At 36.4% G+C, this 20004-nt stretch overlaps 1 protein-coding gene across 4 annotated transcripts in view; it reads left to right on the top strand.

The window, feature by feature from the left end:
• Positions 1 to 20004, top strand: part of KCNH8 (potassium voltage-gated channel subfamily H member 8) — a 373867-nt gene that overhangs the window by 233862 nt on the left and 120001 nt on the right. For 3 of the 4 annotated variants that reach the window (XM_082729065.1, XM_082729066.1, XM_082729068.1), the window contains one exon: positions 18643 to 18800. The exons of the other annotated variant lie outside the window; for it this stretch is intronic. In XM_082729065.1, the coding sequence (XP_082585191.1) occupies positions 18643 to 18800 (158 nt within the window). The remainder of the gene's footprint in view (positions 1 to 18642; positions 18801 to 20004) is intronic. 4 annotated transcript variants of the gene reach the window in all.

Raw genomic sequence — 20004 nt, forward strand, 5'->3', positions numbered from 1 at the left:
TTTACTGTTATATTTTGCATGATAGACTACAGTTGCAGTACAGTTGCAGGACTTTTAGACTGATAGAAAGAGAGAGAGAAGGAAAACAAGGTACTGTTTTAAATATTAAATATTAAAGGAAATTTCCCTCATCATTCAGCCTAAGGACAAGATGAAGTAAGGGGCAAGATAGGTCTTATTTCCTTTGTTTCTCCCATTCAATGGGGATTTTATTGACTTGAATGTGATTTTAGTCTTTTGAAGAAGTTACAATGTGACCACTGGTTGTGGGTCAGCTGCTTCACCTGCTACTTAACTTAAGATGCCACAGTCTCTTTTAATGGTGAAGAGAAAGGCGATACGGTGGACTTGATGAGAGATGATGTGTTAGAATGACGTACTTTATGGGTGGCTAAAGTTCTCCTGGGTATAATTTTGACTCTATGTGAATTACTTTTTACTCACTGACTTCCCAACCTAATATCAACACAACATGCAGATCTTTTCTTGCAAAATAAATATGCTCTTTCTCCACATTCATTTATCAAGAGCATTGCTGTTACATGTTTTGAATGTATTTCAAGTCTTGTGTATTACAAGACACCAAACCAGTTCTTCCCAAGTGGTGAGAAGCAAATGGAAATAATCTACATGCTCATTAAAAGCACTGCCTAAAGAAAAAGAGGAAGAATAGTGAACAGTGACAAAGGATGATAATTGATCAGATCAGTCTATCTTGGACATCATTATTAGGATAAGACAAATGAATCCTTATCACTAAGAGATGTATTTTTATAAGAGAATGAAAATTTGAACTGACCATACACATGAAAAGTCTCATAACAATTGAAATATACAGAATGCATGGCCAATAGCAATCTTTTTTTTTTAAGATTTTATTTATTTATTTGACAGTAATAGAGGGAACACAAGCAGGGGGAGTGGAAGAGAGAGAAGCAGGCATCCTGCTGGGCAGGAAGCCCCATGTGGGACTCGACCCCAGGACCCTCAGATAATGACCTGAGCCTAAGGCAGACGCTTAATGACTGAGCTACCCAGGTGCTTTGAAGCATATTGAGAAACAGTCATGTTTGAATCTCTCCAACAGCAAAGGAGATATTACTGCTTGCACATAAATACGTATTCAGCATAGCATCAGTACTGATGGACATTCAGATGCTAAATAAGAAAAGAGCATTAGCTCAACTATAGGATTCATCAAAAATTACCCCAAGTCAAGTAACATACTAGTGACAGCCTAATACCACATCTGGAGTACTTGCTTTGAGTGAGTACTTTGAGTAATGCCTCAGAAAACAACTTCTTGGAATAAAACCCTAGACTTCTGGTTTGTGATAGTGTTTAATCCTGAGTAAACTGAATTTTGTAGCACTTTCTGACTCTAACCTGACAAAGACAATGTGGTTTTATCCATATTGCTAGTAAAACAATCTTAATGTAATAAAAAGTTAATTTGAGGACAAGACCTTTTCCTGAGTACATGAGTAGGTGATTTTTAACAATAGATGTGTCTTTGTAAACTTTTAGTTATTCATCTTTACATCAATAGCCCACTGCCCTACAAATAGAAAATAAGAAGAAATAAGTAATTAAAATATGTAAAAAATATAATAAGTAGAAAGATACAGAGTTGGTAGGTTTTGAGAGTTATGTTTTGCTCTCTGTAGAGTACCATTGAGAACACTATATTTTATTTATACAAACAGATACAGAAGCACCAGACATTATATTTTATTTGTATAAACAGATACAGGAACAGTTTCTTCCCTAGCCTCCAGAAATGTGCTAAAATAAGTTTAAAGGATAAAGTTTGTAAGAACTTAAAAAAAAAAAAAGACTTTAAATGTGAAATATAGACAAATAAAAATAACTGAAAACTTTGTTTCTTTTATGGCTGTAGCTCTAATTGGTAACCCTTTGATAGTGTACATTTCCAAAGGATAGATTTAACCCCTAAAGCTCATATTCCACCCTGCCTCTGTCTATAGGTGCATCTTGGTATTCACTGGCTCTGGAATTCCTCCTGTCCCCCTCTAGTACTGACTTGTCTTGTTGACTTCCATATGCGATTATTTGGAAGCTATTTCTGCTTGCCTTGTGATTTCCCTTCTTGGTTTTGGTGATCCAGCCACCATGATGAATTCTTGACTCTTAAATTCCAGGTGATATTGACTTGTCATTGGGCTTCTCTCTACTCAGACAACCCTAAGGGAGAATTAATGAAACCCAGATACTGTCTTGTTTCCCAACTGTCCTTTTGATTTCAGTGACCTGGATTATAATACAACTAGAGCAAAGAACCACTCTGTGCCCCAACTCTGCCATTATTGCTTGATCCTTGATCCTCCTAGTATCTTACTGAAATAAGAGAGGTATGACTTAACATTATTGATCTTTTTATGATTTTCCTCTTCACAAAGACTAAAATAGACTAAATTATAGAAACCACAAGTAGAAATGCAATTATGGCATAACACAAATACATGAGCAATTTCTACTGATCATAATAATAAAAATAGCTATGAGATCATGATGTGCTAAAGTGAGAAGCATGGTTCCAGTATTTCAAATACTGAATATTTTATTTCATTAAATTTTTTAAAAATATAATACTTCAGTTTTGTGACTAATCAACTTTTGCATTAAAAGTCATATATTACTCATATTTTAAATGCATTTGAGAATCCTTTGATAGAGCTTAAGCATATCCATTTCTGACTGCACTGGAAAAGCTGGTATCTGATTAGTAGGCCATTGGAACAAAATGTAGAGACCAGAAACAGATCTATGCTTATACGATCATCAGATTTATGACAAATGTGGCACTAGAATACTTTGGGGAGAATGGTAGTGTTTTCTAAAATGGTGCTAGATCAATTGGATCTCCACCTGGGAAAATATAAATCTTGACTCCTGCATCACACAATACACAGAATCACTTGCAGCAAAGGATTGTAGATAAAATGTTAAAGTCAAAAAAATAAAACTCCTAGAAGACACCATAGTGGAATATTTTAATGATCTTGGCAATAGGCATAAATTACTTTGACAGAACACAACCGACAATCAGAATATATAATAGCAATTCTTACAAATCAATTAAAGAAAAAAGAGGAAAATGTATTTCATTAGACAGCAGTCTTGAACTGATGTTTCATGAAAGCAGATATTCAAGTATGCAATTAGTATGTGCTTGATATCATTTGGAAAATGAAAATAATTTCACCACCACTAGAATGAGTAGAAAAAAATTAAAATAAATTAAGAGACAAATCACCAAGGATGGGGGAAAGATATAGAACAATGTGAAATTCCATGCATTGTGTGTAGGAATGTAGATTAGTACAGTCTCTGTTAGACTTTTTGCCAGAATCTACTGGCAAAGTAACATATAATTATGTCCCAGCAATTCAACTCATAGAGTCAACAGGCATACCTATAACTAACTATACAGGGAAAGATAGTGTGTGTGTATGTGTGTGTGTGTGTGTGTGTGTATTTCTAAGAGCATTAACTGTAATAGCCGAAATTGGGGACAACCCAAGTTTTCACCAATAGTAAAATTAAGAAGTGAATTTATGTATGATCATACAATGAAATATTACATAACAATAAAAGTGAATGTGATACCAAATTGATCACATGCAATGTCTAATGAAAGAATCTATATACAAGTACATACTATTGATTCATTTATATAAATTTCCTAATTAATTAAGCAAAATTAAGGGATCTTTTGGGAGTTAATGACTGGATAAATCATAAAAGAAGTTTCTTATGTTCTGGTCCTAGTTATATCTCTATCCATTAGTAATGACAAAAATGATTAGCTTTGGGAAAATTCACGCTGTCCACTTAAGACCAGTGCATTTTGCAGTATATATGCCATTCTTGAATTAAATCATTTTTTAAGGAGAGGAGTTAAGATGGGGGAGTGGGAGGACCCTAAGCTTGCCCCGTCCCTGGAACACAGATAGATAATTATCAAATCATTCTGAACACCCAAGGAATCTTAGGACTGAGATGACAAAATTGCAAATCTTCAAGTAGGAAAGTGACAACCTTCTAGAATGTAGAAGGGAGATAAGGACTGCAGGTACTGTGGAGGGGAGCCTTGCTTAAAGGGACAACACAAGATATTGTAAGCAGGGGAGCACAAAATCTAAAGCTTCAGAAGTCCATCACCATCTGGTTCATGCCTGGTTTAAAGGTGATCTAGGTGGGAGAAAAAGGGTAAAGACCCAGGAGTTTCAGCATGGTCTGAGGATCCCCTGAGTCACAAAAAGGACAGGCGGTGCCAACCTTCTGCACTGTTCCCAATCATATGAGCAGATATGCTAGCTGAGGATTCAACTGGGTGCTGGATTTTTGGCTCTACTTTGCCATAAACAATGAACTGCTATTTGGTTGGGCTTTTCCTGAGATGGGCCAGCAAAGAGCAAAAGTATGACAAGACCCTCACCAGAGGATTAGCATGCTTCCATATCATGGGAGTCCCTAAAACTTGGAGTTTTCAAATCCAGCAGTGCTCTTGAGATAAAACACAAGAGTATGGTGCCACCTGGCAGGCAGTAGGCTCAGACACAGACAAGGTGAAGGCAGAGATCTGATGGAAGCTGGGGATGCAAGAGGAGTGATTGTTTGCTCTTCTGTGAGGGATTTCTGAAGAGTGGTGAGCACAAACTCTCAGCTTTGGGAAGGGGGCCACACTGTTTTGCCTCTGCCTGTCAGCAGGGACCAAACCTTAGCGAGTTAAACAGCACCACCAAGTGAAGACTGGAACTGCTTACACCACGCCCTGCCCACCCTGCTCCCTGAAAGTGCATCTCTGCTAGGACTAGTCTGCCCGAGAATCAGTGCAACAGGACCCTCCTCCAGAAGACCAACACAGACTTCTTGCTCACACCAAGTCTATTGTCAAGAGAGCTGCAAAGCTTTAGCTCTAGGGGAAACAATCTAGTTTAATTTTTACTTTTTTATTTTATTTTATTTTATTTTATTTTTAATTCCTTTTTAATTTGTATTTACTTATAATTTTTATTTATATATACTATATATATTTTTAATATATATATTTTTATTTTTTATATTTAGCTTCTTTAAACAAACAGACAAAAACCCACCTAGGAAATAGGTTTTCTTTTTTTTCCGGCTCTCTGTAAAAAATGACAAGATGGAGGAATTCACCCCAAAAGAAAAAAACAGGAAGCAGATATAACAGCCAGGGATTTAATCAATATGGATATAAGTAAGATATCTGAACTAGAATTTAAGATAATTATAAGGATACTAGCTGAGCTTGGGGGGAAAAAAAAAGATACTAGCTGGGCTTGATAAAAGCTAGAGAATCCCTTATTCCAGAGATAATGGAACTAAAATCTAGTCAGGCCCAAAGTAAGAATGCTATGACCAAGATACATTGTTATGGATGCCATAACAATGAGGATGGATGAAGCAGAGGAATGAATCAGTGGTGTATATAATAAAAGTATGGAAAATACTGAAGCTGAAAAGAAGAGGGAAGGAAAGGTGATGGATTACAAAGATAGACTTAGGGAACTCAGCAACTTATTAACATATAATATTGATATCATAGGAATCCCAGAAGATCAAGAGAGAAAAAAGGGCAGAAGGTTTATTTGAGCAAATTATAGCTGGAAATTTCCTTAATCTGGGGAAGAACACAGACATCAAAATCCAAGTAGCACAGAGAATTCCCATTAAATTCAACAAAAGCCAACTGTTGCCAAAGCCCATCATAGTCAAATTCACAAAATACACAGAAAAGGAATGACTCCTAAAAGCAACAAGGAAAAAGGTCCTTAACCTACAAGGGAACACAAACCAGGTTTACAGCAGATCTGTCCATTAAAACTTCTCAGGCTGGAAGGGATGGCAGGATATATTCAGCATGCTGAATGGGAGAAATATACAGCCAAGAATACTCTCTCCAGCAAGTCTATCATTCAGAATAGGAGAGGTAAGAGTTTTCCAGGTAAACAAACACTGAAGGAGTTCATGACCACTAAACCAGCCCTGCAAGAAGTATTAAGGGGGACTTTTTCAGTGTGTGTTGGGGGGAGACCAAATGCAATAAAGACTAGAAAGAAGCAAAGAACGTCACCCAAACTCCAACTTTATAGGTAACACAGTAGCACTGAATTCAAGTCTTTCAGTAATCACTCTAAATGTAAATGGACTAAATGCTCTAATCAAAAAACACAGGGTATCAGAATGGATTAAAAAAGAAGAGCCATCTCTCCCTATAAAAGACTCATTTTAGACCTAAAGACACTTGCAAATTGAAAGTGAGGGGATAGAGAACCATCTATCATTCTAATGGACATCAAAAGAAAGCTGTGGTGGCAATCCTTATATCAGACAAATTAGACTTTAAAACAAAGACTGTAAAAAGAGACGAAGAGGGACTTATAATTCGGGAGTGTACCCATCAAGAAGATCTAACAATTATAAATATTTATGCCCCCAATTTGGGAATACCCAAATATATAAATCAATTCATAATAAACATAAAGAAACTCATTGATAATGCAATAATTGTAGGGGACTTTAACACTCCACTTACAGCAAAGGACATATCATTGAAACAGGAAATCAACAAGGAAACAATGGCTTTGAATGACACACTAGCCACATTAACTTAACAGATACATTCAGAACATTTCATCCTAAAGCAGTAGAATACACATTCTTTTCAAGTGCTCATGAAACATTCTCCAGAATAGATCACATATTGGGTCACAAATCAGCCCTCCCCAATTACAAAAGATAGAGATCATACCATGCATATTTTCCAATCACAACACTATGAAACTTGAAGTCAACCACAAGAAAAAAATAGAAAAAACCACAAATACATGAAGATTAAAGAACATCTGACTAAAGAATGAATGGGTTAACCAGGAAATTAAAGAAGAAATAAAAAAGTACTTGGAAGCAAATGAAAATGAAAACATGACAGTCCAAAACTTTTGGGATAAAGCAAAGGCAGGCCTAAGAAGGAAGTATATTGCAAAACAGGCCTACCTCAAGAGGCAAGGAAAGTTCTAAATGTAAAACCTAATTTTACACCTAAAGGAGCTAGGAAAGGAAAAGCAAATAAAGCCTATAGCCAGTAGTAGAAGGGAAATAATAAAGACTAGAGAAAAATAAATGATATAGAAACAAATAAACACAATTCAGTAGAACAGATCAATGAACTCAGGAGCTGGTTTTTTGAAACAATTTATAAAATTGATAAACTCCTAGCCAGACATCTCAAAAAGAAAAGAGAAAGATCACAAATAAATAAAATCACAAATGAAAAAAGAGAGATCATACCAACACCACAGAAATACAAATAATCACAAGAGGATATTATGAAAAACTATTTGCCAACAAATTGGGCAATCTGGAAGAAATGGACAAATTCCTAGAAACATACAAACTACCAAAACTGAAACAAACAAACAAACAAAAAATAAAAAATTTAAAGAGACCTATAGCCAGCAAAGAAAGTGAATCAGTAATCAAAAATTTCCCAACAAACAAACAAAGAAAAGAAAAGAAAAGAAAATTTGAAGAGATCTATAACCAGCAAAGAAAGTGAATCAGTAATCAAAAATTTCCCAACAAACAAAAGACCAGGGCTGGATGGCTTCCCAGGGGAATTCTACCAGACTTCTCCAATTGTTCCAAAATAAGAAATGGAAGGAAAACTTCCAAACTCCTTCTATGAAGCCAGCATTACCCTGATTCCAAAACCAAAGAACCCGCTAAAAAAAATTACAGGCCAATATCCCTGATGAACATGGATGCAAATATTCTCAACAAGATACTAACAAATCAAGTCCAACAGTACTTTAAAAGAATTATTCACCATGATCAAGTAGGATTTGTTCCTAGACTGCATGAATGGTTCAATATTTGCAAATCAATCAACGTGATACACTACATTAATAGAAGAAAAAATAAAACCAATATGATACTCACAATAGATGCAGAAAAAATATTTTCATTTGAAAAAATACAACATCGATTTTTGATAAAAATATACCTCAACATCATAAAGGCCATATACTAAAGACCCACAGCTAATATCATCATCAATGAGAGCTTTTCCTCTATGGTCAGGCACAAGATAGGGATGTCCCCTTCACCATTGCTATTTAATGTAGTTACTGGAAGTCAAAACCTCAGCAATCAGACAACTAAAAAGAAATAAAAGGCATCCAAAAAAGGCAAGGAAGAAGTCAAACTTTCACTATTTGCACATGACATGATGTTCTATGTAGAAAACCCAAAAGATTCCATGAAAAAATAGCTCAAAATAATACATGAACTCAACAAAGTCACAGGATATAAAATCAATGTACAGAAAACTGTTGCATTTCTCTACACCAATAATGAAGTAGCAGAAAAACAAATCAAGGATCCAATCCCATTTATAATTGTAACAAAAACCATAAGATACTTAGGGAAAAACATAACCAGAGAGGTCAAAGATCTGTACTCTGAAAACTATAGAACAATTATGAAAGAAATTTAAGAAGACACAAAGAACGGAACAATATTTCTATGCTCATCGATTGGAAGAAGAAACATTGTTAAAAATCTCTATACTACCCAAAGCAATCTACACAATTCATGCAATCCCTATAGAAATAACCACCAGCATTTTTCACACAGCTAGAACGAACTATCCTAAAATTTTATGGACCATGAAAGACTCTGAATAGCCAGAGCAATCCTGAAAAAGAAAAGCAAAGTAGGAGGCATCACGAATCTGGATTTTAAGCTATATTACAGAGCTGTAGTAATCAAGACACTGTGGTACTAGCATAAAAACAGACACATAGATCACTGGAACAGAATAGAGAACCCAGGAATGGACCCACAACTATATGGTCAACTGATCTTCAACTAAGCAGGAAAGAATGCCCAATGGAAAAAAGTCTCTTTAACAAATGGTGTTGGGAAAATTGGACAATGACATGCAGAAAAATGAAACTGAACCACTTTCTTACACCATGCACAAAAATAAACTCAAAATGGATGAAATACCTACATGTGAGACAGGAAACCATCAAAATCCTAGAGGAGAACACAGGCAGTGACCTCTTTGACATTAGACATAGGAGCTTCTTCCTAGATACATCTCCAGAGGCAAGGGAAACCAAAGCAAAAATGGAACGATTGGGACTTCATCAAGATAAAAAGCTTCTGCACAGCAAAGGAACATCAGAAAGCTAAAAGGCAGTCTAAAGAATGAGAGATGACATATTGCAAATGACATATCTGATAAAATTTTAGTATCCAGAATGCATAAAGAATTTAGCAAATGCAACACCCTCAAAACAAATAATCCAGTTAAGAATGGGAAGAAGACATGAATAGACACTTTTCCAAAGAAGACATCTAGATGGCTAACAGACACCTGAAAAGATGCTCAACGTCACTCATCATCAGGGAAATACAAATCAAAACCACAATGAGATATCATCTCATACCTGTCAGAATGGTTAAAATTAATAGCACAAGAAACAACAGTTGTTGGTGAGGATGCAGAGAAAGGGAACCCTTTGAACTCTTGGTGGGACTGCAAATTAACCCAGTCAATCTGGAAAACAGTATGGAGGTTCCTTAAAAAGTTAGAAATAGAAAGTACTTTACAGTTCAGCAATGATGCTAGTAGATATTTACCCAAAGGAAACAAAATTACAGATTCGAAGGGTACATACACCCTGATGTTTATAGCAGCATTAATAACAATAACCACAACATGGAAAGAACCTAATGTCCATCACCTGATGAATGGATAATGAAGATGTAGTATATACACGCAATGGAATATTACTCAGCCATCAAAAATGAAATCTTGCCATTTGCAATGATGTGGTTGGAGCTAGAGTGTATTATCCTGAGTGAAATAAGTCAGAGAAGGACAAATACTGTATGATCTTACTCATAGCGGAATTTAAGAAACAAAACATGAACATATAGGGTGTGCTGAGGGAGAAAGGGAAACAAATGATAAGAGACTCATAAAGATAGAGAACAAACTGAGGGCTGATTAAGGGATATGGGTGGGGGATGGGCTAGGTGGATGATAGGTTTTAAAGGCAGTTGTTCTGAAGATGACGGGGTGTTATATGTAACTGATGAATCATTGAATTCCAATCCTACAACCAATATTGCACTGTGTATTGATCAACTAGAATTTAAATAAAAACTTAAAAAAAGTAAAAACAAAATAAAAATCAAAACAGTTTTAAAGATGCTGAATAATTTTATATATAGCAACCTATAGCCAAAATACTACATATTTTCTTATGACTCTAAAAAGTAATCTTAAAAAGTAATTCATAGATCTCTCACCAGAAGAATTCCTTCCTAAGCTACAAGAAGGTGAAGAATTATAATAAAAAATATTTTATGGTTGTATACAGGCAAACTCTGAATATAAATTCCAGCTCTCCCATTTTCTAATTGGGTAACCATGGGCAAATTAATTTTGAACCAAATTTAATTATGTCACTGAATGGACATAAGACCTAATTCATAGTGACCTGTGAGGATCAAAATAGGAAATACATATAAAGCACTTAAAACAAACCCTTTCAGGTAGGAAGACTTTTAAAAATGCTATCTGTTTTTATAGTTTTATTGTCATGTTAGCACCATATATTACATGTATCAGATCTATAAAGTATCAATAAAATTAGTGGTATTAATTTCTTGGGCAACTTTTGGTAAATCATTCATTGTCCCAGTTTCTCAGTTTTGAAGCCTATAGAATGGCAGTAGTAGTACCACTAGTAATAATACTAATACTGATCACAACAGCGGCAGCTAATGCTGCTCAGTGGTTTACAACCCAAGAAGTGTGACTCCAGATACTCACTGTTAGCCACTCTGCTCTATAGCCTTTTAGGAACACGTATCTGTTAGGATGGGCTGTGGTAACAAGTAGCCTCAAAATCTCAGTGGGGTATAACACAGAGGTTTATGTCTCCCTCATGCTATGTGTCCATTGTGGGTCAGCTGCGATTTCTGCCCACTGTAGTTCAGCTGCGATTTCTGCCCACTGTAGTTAGTCAGAAACCTTGGCTGACAGAGACTCCATCTTGCCCCATGTTCCCATGGTCATCAAGGCAAGGAGAAGAAAATGTGAGGAATTGCTCACTAGCTTTCAAAATTTTGCCTGGTGTTTCAGGCTACTTCTGCTCTCATAATTTTAGCCAAAGTGAGACACACAATCTCTTCAGGTGGTGGGGAAATGTCATAAAATATAATCATACCAGGAGGTAGAGAGCCAGGAATATTTGGTAAGCAGCAATAAAAACTGCCATAAACACTAAGAGAACTATTTTCCTCCAATATGAAAATGATGATGAAAGCCCTAATTAAAATGTAATAACCATAAAGGCCTTATTTAATCTAAAATTTTTCTAATGAGGATGTATGTGTTGGATTTCACTTTGGGGCAAACATTAATTATATCAATGCATTTTTAAGCCACCTCAGTTTTCATCAATTCTAAGTTTTATTACTTGGATAAACAATATTTACTTCATATGAAATTAATAGACTCAAACATTTAGGGTTTTAAATTTCAGATATTTATAGATATGACAGGCCTTATATTACTGTTGTACATAAATTTGGAAAGTTTACCACATGGTAAATATAACTATAGATAGAAGAAGTATGCCAAAGGGATTTCTATAATTAAGTGGCATATGCATGAATCATGGTATTTCACTAGGTTTATGTTTAATCATTAAATTATTTTTATTAAAAATGATCTGGTAATTCCAGAGTTCAATATCTAATTTAAAGTTACATATTACTGAAATGAAGTTGAATAATTTATAGGGAACCAAAATTGGTAGTTCTTACACATACCAATGTGCATGTTATATGGAAGTCTTTTTACATGGTAAATTTATACAATAAAATGAAAGCAATGTACAAAGTCAATAAAATAAAATAATTAGTTTATAGACAGTAAGTGGGGGGTTTAATAGAGATACATGGGGAGTGTGTGCTGTCTCTCTTGACCTGCCACCATAGTCACAGATGGGGCTTACTTATGCACCAAAAGGTGGACTGATGTCAGTAATAAAATCAAATTCTGTGGCTGTGAGACAAGGGATCCTTTTTTGCACATCTTATCCAACTTTAAGTGCCAAGGGCCCTGCATGGGGCAAAGCGCACAACAGGTCATCAACAGGGTTATTTTTATAGTGCTGAAGAATTTTGCCAAGCTGAAAGGAATAGCTATACTTTAGCCCTTTCAATAAGGAATAAGACCAGTCATTTGGGAGCAGTCTGTATGAAAAACGTGGAGATTTAAGTTGGCAAAAGTTTACTTCAAATTATAGTGACTTTTAGGTCCCTCCCCTTCTGCGTGGGTCTGTGTGATGTTGATATCGAGGGTCAAACCCAGTATAGGGGTCACCATGGTTAACGCAGGTACAAAAGAGAAGTCAGTACCAGCATCAAACACCCCTTGATGCACGTGCTTGCCTTCTTCTTCAGGCATGGTTCTTAAATGCTAGTTCTCAGAGTCTGCTGCCTTTTCTTTACAGATTTCTCATTTATAGTAAGCAAGAACAACAAATGCTGACAAGATTAGCAGGGAAAGAATGGCATGAAAATCTCATCTATTAACATGGACAATCAATTACATTCTTAGGATTGTTAGTCCCTCGAACTTTTTCATTAATTAGCTCCTGGTTATTCATCTTCCCACACCTTCTGGCTCAATATGCTGTGACATCATACTGTGTTCAGAGCGCCTAACAAGCAGTGAAAAAAGACAGGGTATCTTTAGAATATGAGTCGGCAGCTGGTTTAGTTAAATATCCTTCTACCCACGCTGTACTACATTGATTAATTTTTAAAGAAATAGCTAAATGAAGATATTAATTATTTCTATGTGGTGCATATGCTTGCATGCACACGATTATATTTTAATTTACTTTTTAACAAATGAGCCAATATGATTTTTAAATTATTTCCCATCTGGCTTACATACTAATAAAGAAAAAAATCTATTAATTTGTGCCATATAAAATTCACCCTTTTTTCTTTTACTTTCTAATTATATAGTTCTCAAAGATATCAAACTAGAAAAAATAGATTTAACCTTCCTGCTTTTTAGTCCACATACATAGCTGTTTAGTGTGGGAGTGAAATGAAACACTTATTTTTGGAGGTCTTAACAATATGAAAACAGAACATGTACACAGTTCTCTCTCCATTATTTGTCTTTATTTTAATCATGCTTATGTAAAACTAAAAAGCAACAAGGCAAATTGATTATCCTGAAAATAATTGCCATCTGAATTGTCAGAGGATTTAATTATATTTCACCTCATTTTGGTGGTGTATATTATGACCAGTTTTTTCGAAATTCTATAAACCCCGTAGAGTACATATGATGATTCTCTGTTGCCCTGCTTCGTTCCTCATTCCACATGATACCAGCACCATGCGTTACAAGGGATTATTTATGTACATACAAACACATGAGACAGTAAGGATTTGAGGCAGTAAATTCTTATAAATTAATTTGTTATGGTTTTTAGAATATTTTCCTGGTTCGAACTGTGTGTGTGTGTACTTATGGACAATTGTGCATGTTGATAATAAACATAGTTAATGAGGGAAACCACATATAGAAATTTGGATAACAATGAGTATGCCTTCATGTATTTTCAACATACATCAAAAAAACATTATACTTTTGCTCTCCGGATGTCTCAAAATAGAAACCACACTGTTGCATTTCAGGTAGGTTGTGGACTGTCTGGAGGAGCCCACATTCTTACTGTAATGTTTGAATGAGTCACTGATTTAATTGCCAAAGATACACAACCTTTAAAGGAAGTGGGATAAGCACAGGGGGAGGAGAGACTACTGCCAATGTTTGCCAAGCTCCACTTCGCAGCTGTGATTCTCTTAGGAGGGACACTAGCTCTGGAAGGAAGTCTCTTTTCTTCCTCATCAGAATCTTATTTTATTCTACGCTTCCCTCACTCTTAGAGAACTTGGGGAGTCATCTCTGCTCTTCCATTTAAAGGGATATTTACAAGCATTGATTTCTCTTGGTTCTCAAACACGAATATCACATTCTTTTTTTTTTTTAAAGATTTTATTTATTTATTTGACAGACAGAAATCACAAGTAGGCAGAGAGGCAGGCAGAGAGAGAGGAGGAAACAGGATCCCCGCTGAGCAGAGAGCCCAATGTGGGGCTCCATCCCAGGACCCCGAGATCATGACCTGAGCCAAAGGCAGAGGCTTCAAACCACTGAGCCACCCAGGTGCCCCCCAATATCACATTCTTATCACTGAAGAGAAAACAGAGTATTCCCTGCTGTCTCCAGACAGAATCCAAGAGAGTTCATTCCCTTACATTCAGTTTGGTGTCTCCTATGACACTTTTGTGACATTCTTTTTCCTGGCTGGTGCTGACACTTTGTTTGATCCAGGGGTTCTCAATGGAAATGCACTTCCCTGCACCGACCTGTTGTTATTCCCTCTGAAATATATTGGGAAGTATGGTAATCTTGAAGATTATGGAAAGAAAATGGGATCAAGTGTCAATAGATGCCTTGTCCTCTGTTGCTTACTCTCTTCATGGCTTTAAACAAGGTTCTTAAATCTCCTGAGTCATTGGTAAAATAGTACACATGAGAGAGTTGGTATTGTCACACAAACTCATGAATGTGAAGTTTTGTAAATCAAAGTACACCAGAATTATGACTATTTTTATGCATATTACAAAAGTAGGTTTCTTAGAAATGAGCTTTCCAAAAATAATACTAATCATTGAGTAAACCTACAGTTTTGCACAACAATAGGACCATTGTCCTGGAAATCTTAGAATATAATATAAATTGAGTTTTATCGCCCTGAAAATAAGCCTGAAGTATTCATGTATTTCAAAAATAGACTTTTATCTGTAGATTTTCTAAAAATCGCTTTTATATTAACTATTGTCACTGTTTGTGTATAAAAGTCTTATAATTTTAAAAAAGTCTTATAATTACTTCTTTTTAAAACCTAAAATTAGCATATCTTCTGTTCACCCAATTAACTCAAATGAGTAACAAATTATTTTTTAAAAGCTTCCTAAACTGATATTCTGTAATGACTCATCCAGGAAAATGTCTTTTCTATTCAGAAATCTGCACCTCTTTTATTTTTTAGTCAAACACATAATTTACTACACAGCTTTAAAAATGTTTGCTGCATCAATCAACCAAAGGCCAATCACTTTATTCATTCCTCCATTCATGGGTGTGCCCCCAAGTGTGGATGGTGACAGCGGGTTTTCTGTGAAATTTGTGGTAGAACGGGTGATCAGTTAGTAAATATGCAAGGAATTTGTCCCTCCGGTCTTTCGCCCCCTCTTTTTCAAGTCTTTATTTAAATTCTAGTTAGTTAACATATTGTGTAATATTGGTTTCAGGAGTAAAATTTAGTGATTCTCTCCCTCCGATCTTACAATGATCTTGCAAACTTATCTCAGCCTGCGTTACGGAAAACCGCGGGGTTTCCTTCACTGGAAGGGCGTGGTAAACAACTCTGGATCTCTCATTCATGAAATGAAAACCTATATGCTTCATCTGAGCTTTCTTTTGGAAAGCAGGAAGTTGAAATCCCTGCCCTATTTCAACAGCTGGTGTCCTGACCTGTTAAATAGGCTTGCTAAGAAACAAATACATGAGCCCAGAAAGTGAAAAGAAAGAATGAGAAGTGCTCATGCTACCCTAACAGCCTGATGGCATTCCAGTGTTCTGTTCCTTCTTGGTGGCCCTGCAGCATGATAGAACTTTTACTTTGCAGCAGAAACCATCTTGGAATGGTTTCATCTTTTGTGAATGGTTTAGCCACTGATTCCTTCTTTCCAATTTTCAATATTAGCAAAGAACTATTTCAATATTTTTATTTTTTTGACAAAAATGTGACTTTTAATAATGCCATTTTTAAAAAGTTGGCTTATTCACAGTAGACTAGAAAAATTACTTTCTTTTTAAGTTCCCCAGAACTTGCTTCCAGAGTTGGGAGGGGACTGGCCTCTATGAAGGTACCAAAAGTCAAAGCACTAAATTGGAAATTAGGAGACTTGGATTTGGGTCTTGCTCATTCACTAACTAGCTGAGGAGTCTAATCCCATGCTTCAGTTTCATCATTTGTGTGACTCTGGACAAGTCACTTCAGTTCCTTTGTGTCTCAGTTTCCTCATCTGTAAAGAGGATCATAAAAGTGTCTAGCTCTTAGCACTGTTGTAAGGAGTCCTTGAGATAATGATTATAAATGGTCCAGAATAGTACTGGGTTCATGCTAACAGCATTTGTGGTATCTCTAATAATGTAATAGTAATCTGTCTTGTCATAGTCCCTATATTATCTCTCTTTACAAGGCTATGATGAGAACCAAATGACAGAACACATGTTGTATTCATTTTTTTAAAAAAAAGATTTTGTTTATTTGAGAGAAAGAGAGCATGGAGAGGTTCAAAGGCAGAAGACTCCCCACTGAGCAGGGAGCTGGATGCGGGACTCGATCCTGGGACTCCAGTATCATGACCTGAGCTGAAGGCAGCCGTTTAACCAACTGAGCCACCAGGAACCCCCATGTTGTATTCATTTCTGTAGTGCTACCCAGCCAATCGCCACAAACTTGGTAGCTTAAAACAGGAATTATTGATTATTTTGTTTCTACAGGTTAGATAGGTCTGGCCTAGCTGGGTACTCTCTGCTCAGAGCTTCATAAGGCTGAAATCCAGTTGTCAGCTCGGTCTTTCTTTTTGGACCTAAGATCCTCTTGCAAACTCATGTGGCTGTTGGAAGAACTCATTTCCTTAGGATGGAAGTCGCCATTTCTTGCTAGATGTCAGCAAGGGGCCACTGTGAACAACTAAAGACAGTCTGTCTCTCCGTGTCACGTGGTCTTTTCAGCATCGTCGCCATTGCTTTCTTCCCGCCCAGGAAGAATGTATCTCACTGGTTTCCAATCCCTTACCACCAGCTGAAGAAAACTTGCTTGTACAGGACTTACCTGATCAAGTCAGGCCATCCAGGCGAATCTCCTGTTAGCCATATACTATAACATGATCATGGCATGATATCATGCTCACAGGTTCCACCCCACTTAAGGGGAGGAGATTGTATGAGAGAGGTCATTGTTGAATTCTGCTTACCACAAATGTGGACATGAAGTGAAAAGTAAAAACAACATCCCTAGTACACATTATGTATGTCGTATCACTGCCATCACCATCGTGATTGTGATGTCAAATTTTTACCCTCACACAGCCCTATTCTACTTATTTTCAAAGGTTTAAATGAACTGTAAAGAGTATTCCAATTCATTCAATAACCATGCAACTCAGAGCTTTGCATTTGCTTCGTAACTCCCTCCATTCCTATTCTCTTTGGTATATTCACTTCCCACATTCCCTCCTTTGATCATTGAGTCCATGAATCACGGCACTCTCCACGAATGAAGTTCCAGAGAGAAGTATGTCGTATTGAATTCATGGCCCATAAAATACTCAACCATTATCCTCCTTGCATGTATGTAGCAATCCTGAAATTCCCTATGACCCGTTTGTGCTCAGCTCTAAAACAGACTAAGGAAAAGGTAATCTCTTCCAGTGCTTTAAAGATATTTAACCCAGAGACTAATAGAGATGTTTATTTATAGATAGCAGGAGTGACCCCAAGACGATCCTTGTGGCTCTGGTCATCATTTACCAGCACTCATGAAGGCCATATATTGTTGAAAGCTTCTTAATATTTAGTAAATGTAAATATAAAATAGAATATAAAATAAAAATATAATAAAATGTAAGGAAGGGTTGAAAATGATTACATCGTCCACGAGAATGGAATGGGGAAATTTAACCTAGAAAGTTAAACAAGAATCTTCTGGTATTTTTTTAATATAAGTGCCATTAGGACAGAGATGATTCTCTGCCTACATAGAGATTAGTAAAACTTCGTTCATGAAATAAAGTACAATTATATTTAAAAAAAAAAGATTACAAACTGGAAATTATATCTGTGTTCAAAATCATCTTTGGCACTGTTGACATTATGATCATGGATATGTTACTTTTCCTCCATAAGACTTAGTTTAAAAAAAAAAAAAGGTAGTTTCTGCCTCTTTAACATAGAGGTAATACTGTCTACTTAAGAACATGTTCTGAGGATTAAGTGAAATAACCTATGCTGAGTTCTTAGGACAATGCCAAGGACATAGTGAGCATTTAGTAACTGATGACTATTGCTGTTATTGTTATTTTTATTCATTTTAATTATGCTAACGTGTGGCCCCATGTCTGGAATGTATGAAGTGCTCAGAAAATACTACTTCCTTCACCCTTCCTCAATACCTGTTCATTGAATTAAACTGGATCTGTCAAGAAGAGAATTTCAGGTGCTATCAGTCTGAAACACATTATGAGGTTACTATTTGTCTGATTTTATATAATTTTATGCAATTTTCTTCCTCCACCTTTCCTCCCTGCCCGCGTGCCTGCCTACCTCCATCCTTCCTTCTTTCCTCCTTTTCTTCTTTCCACTCCTTCCTCCTCTTTCTCTTATCTTTTTTTCTCAAGCAGATATTATTTTAAATTTCCGAACAACCTATGTCAGCAAGTCTGGCCAAGTTATCTTTGAAGCAAGATCAATCTGCATCCACTACGTCACAACCTGGTTCATCATTGATTTAATCGCAGCCCTGCCGTTTGATCTCCTGTATGCTTTCAATGTCACAGTGGTGAGTAAAGAGCTCCCTTCTGCATGACCTTAAAGGTTATTTTTAACCCTGTGTTTATTTTCCACATGTTCAGGTTTTAAGTGTTTGTGACAGTCTGTGCACCCAGAATTTTAAGACGCCAAAGTGGCCAAGGGTATACAAGCCACAGACAGTCCATCTGAAGAAGTTACTTCCTTTTAAAATTTGCATTACTGGTTTGAGTTATTTAAATACCTAGACCATGGGGTCCCTGGGTGGCTCAATGGGTTAAAGCCTCTGCCTTCAGCTCAGGTCATGATCTCAAGGTCCCTCTATCCTGTAGGGATAGAGCCCTACATCAGGCCCTCCACTCAGCAAGGAGCCTGCTTCCCGCTCTCTCTCTCTCTCTGCCTGCTTCTCTGCCTACTTATAATTTCTGTCTGTCATATAAATAAATAAAATATTTAAAAAAATAAATAAATACCTAGACCAGGATATCCCAAAAGCCAGAGTTTCATCAATACCAACTCAGAACAAATCCTTTGGTAAGGAAACCATCTGCAGGAATACAAGCCTTATTTTTCATTCCTAAGGCAGTTATTTGCCTCCAAAGTTTAGTGTAGAGTTTAAGATTTCTTCTAGTTTTAGGACTTTTAATCTCTACCTCTTGAGTGTTTCATTATTCACTGGCAAAACAAAGAAAGGACAGATCAAAATACAGAAGAGTACTGAAATTAATAGAATTCAACCAATTCTTAGAAGTCCTTGTAAAAATGTTGGGAGGAACAGAAACGTAAATGATACAATGACCATGAACTTGAGAGATTTGTTGGATCTTTGACTTTTCTGTAGGATTGTAACTTCTCCTCTTTCTTCATGGAAACTCTTCACACAACCTCATGCCTTTCGCAGAAAAGCAAGTACGTCCCTTGGTGGTAGCAGCTATTTTTACTATTGAACAATGGTTGTTCTTAAGAGCGTTAAGTGTTCCCTATACATAGAGAGAATTTAGGGACATATAATAGCATTTTGGGGCCAATGATGCAATTTGCTCCTAAAGTTTTTTAAATTAGCATATAATGTATTATTTGTTTCAGGGGTGCAGGTCTGCGAATCATCAGGCTTACACACTTCACAGCACTCACGTAGCACATACCCTCCCCAATGTCCATCCCCCAGTGACCCCACCCCTCCCACTCTCTTCCCCTCCAGCAACCCTCAGTTTGTTTCCTGAGATTAAGAGAGT

The sequence above is a fragment of the Mustela nivalis genome (genome assembly GCF_964662115.1).
Source record: "Mustela nivalis genome assembly, chromosome: 1".
Classification (NCBI taxonomy): Eukaryota; Metazoa; Chordata; class Mammalia; order Carnivora; family Mustelidae; genus Mustela; species Mustela nivalis.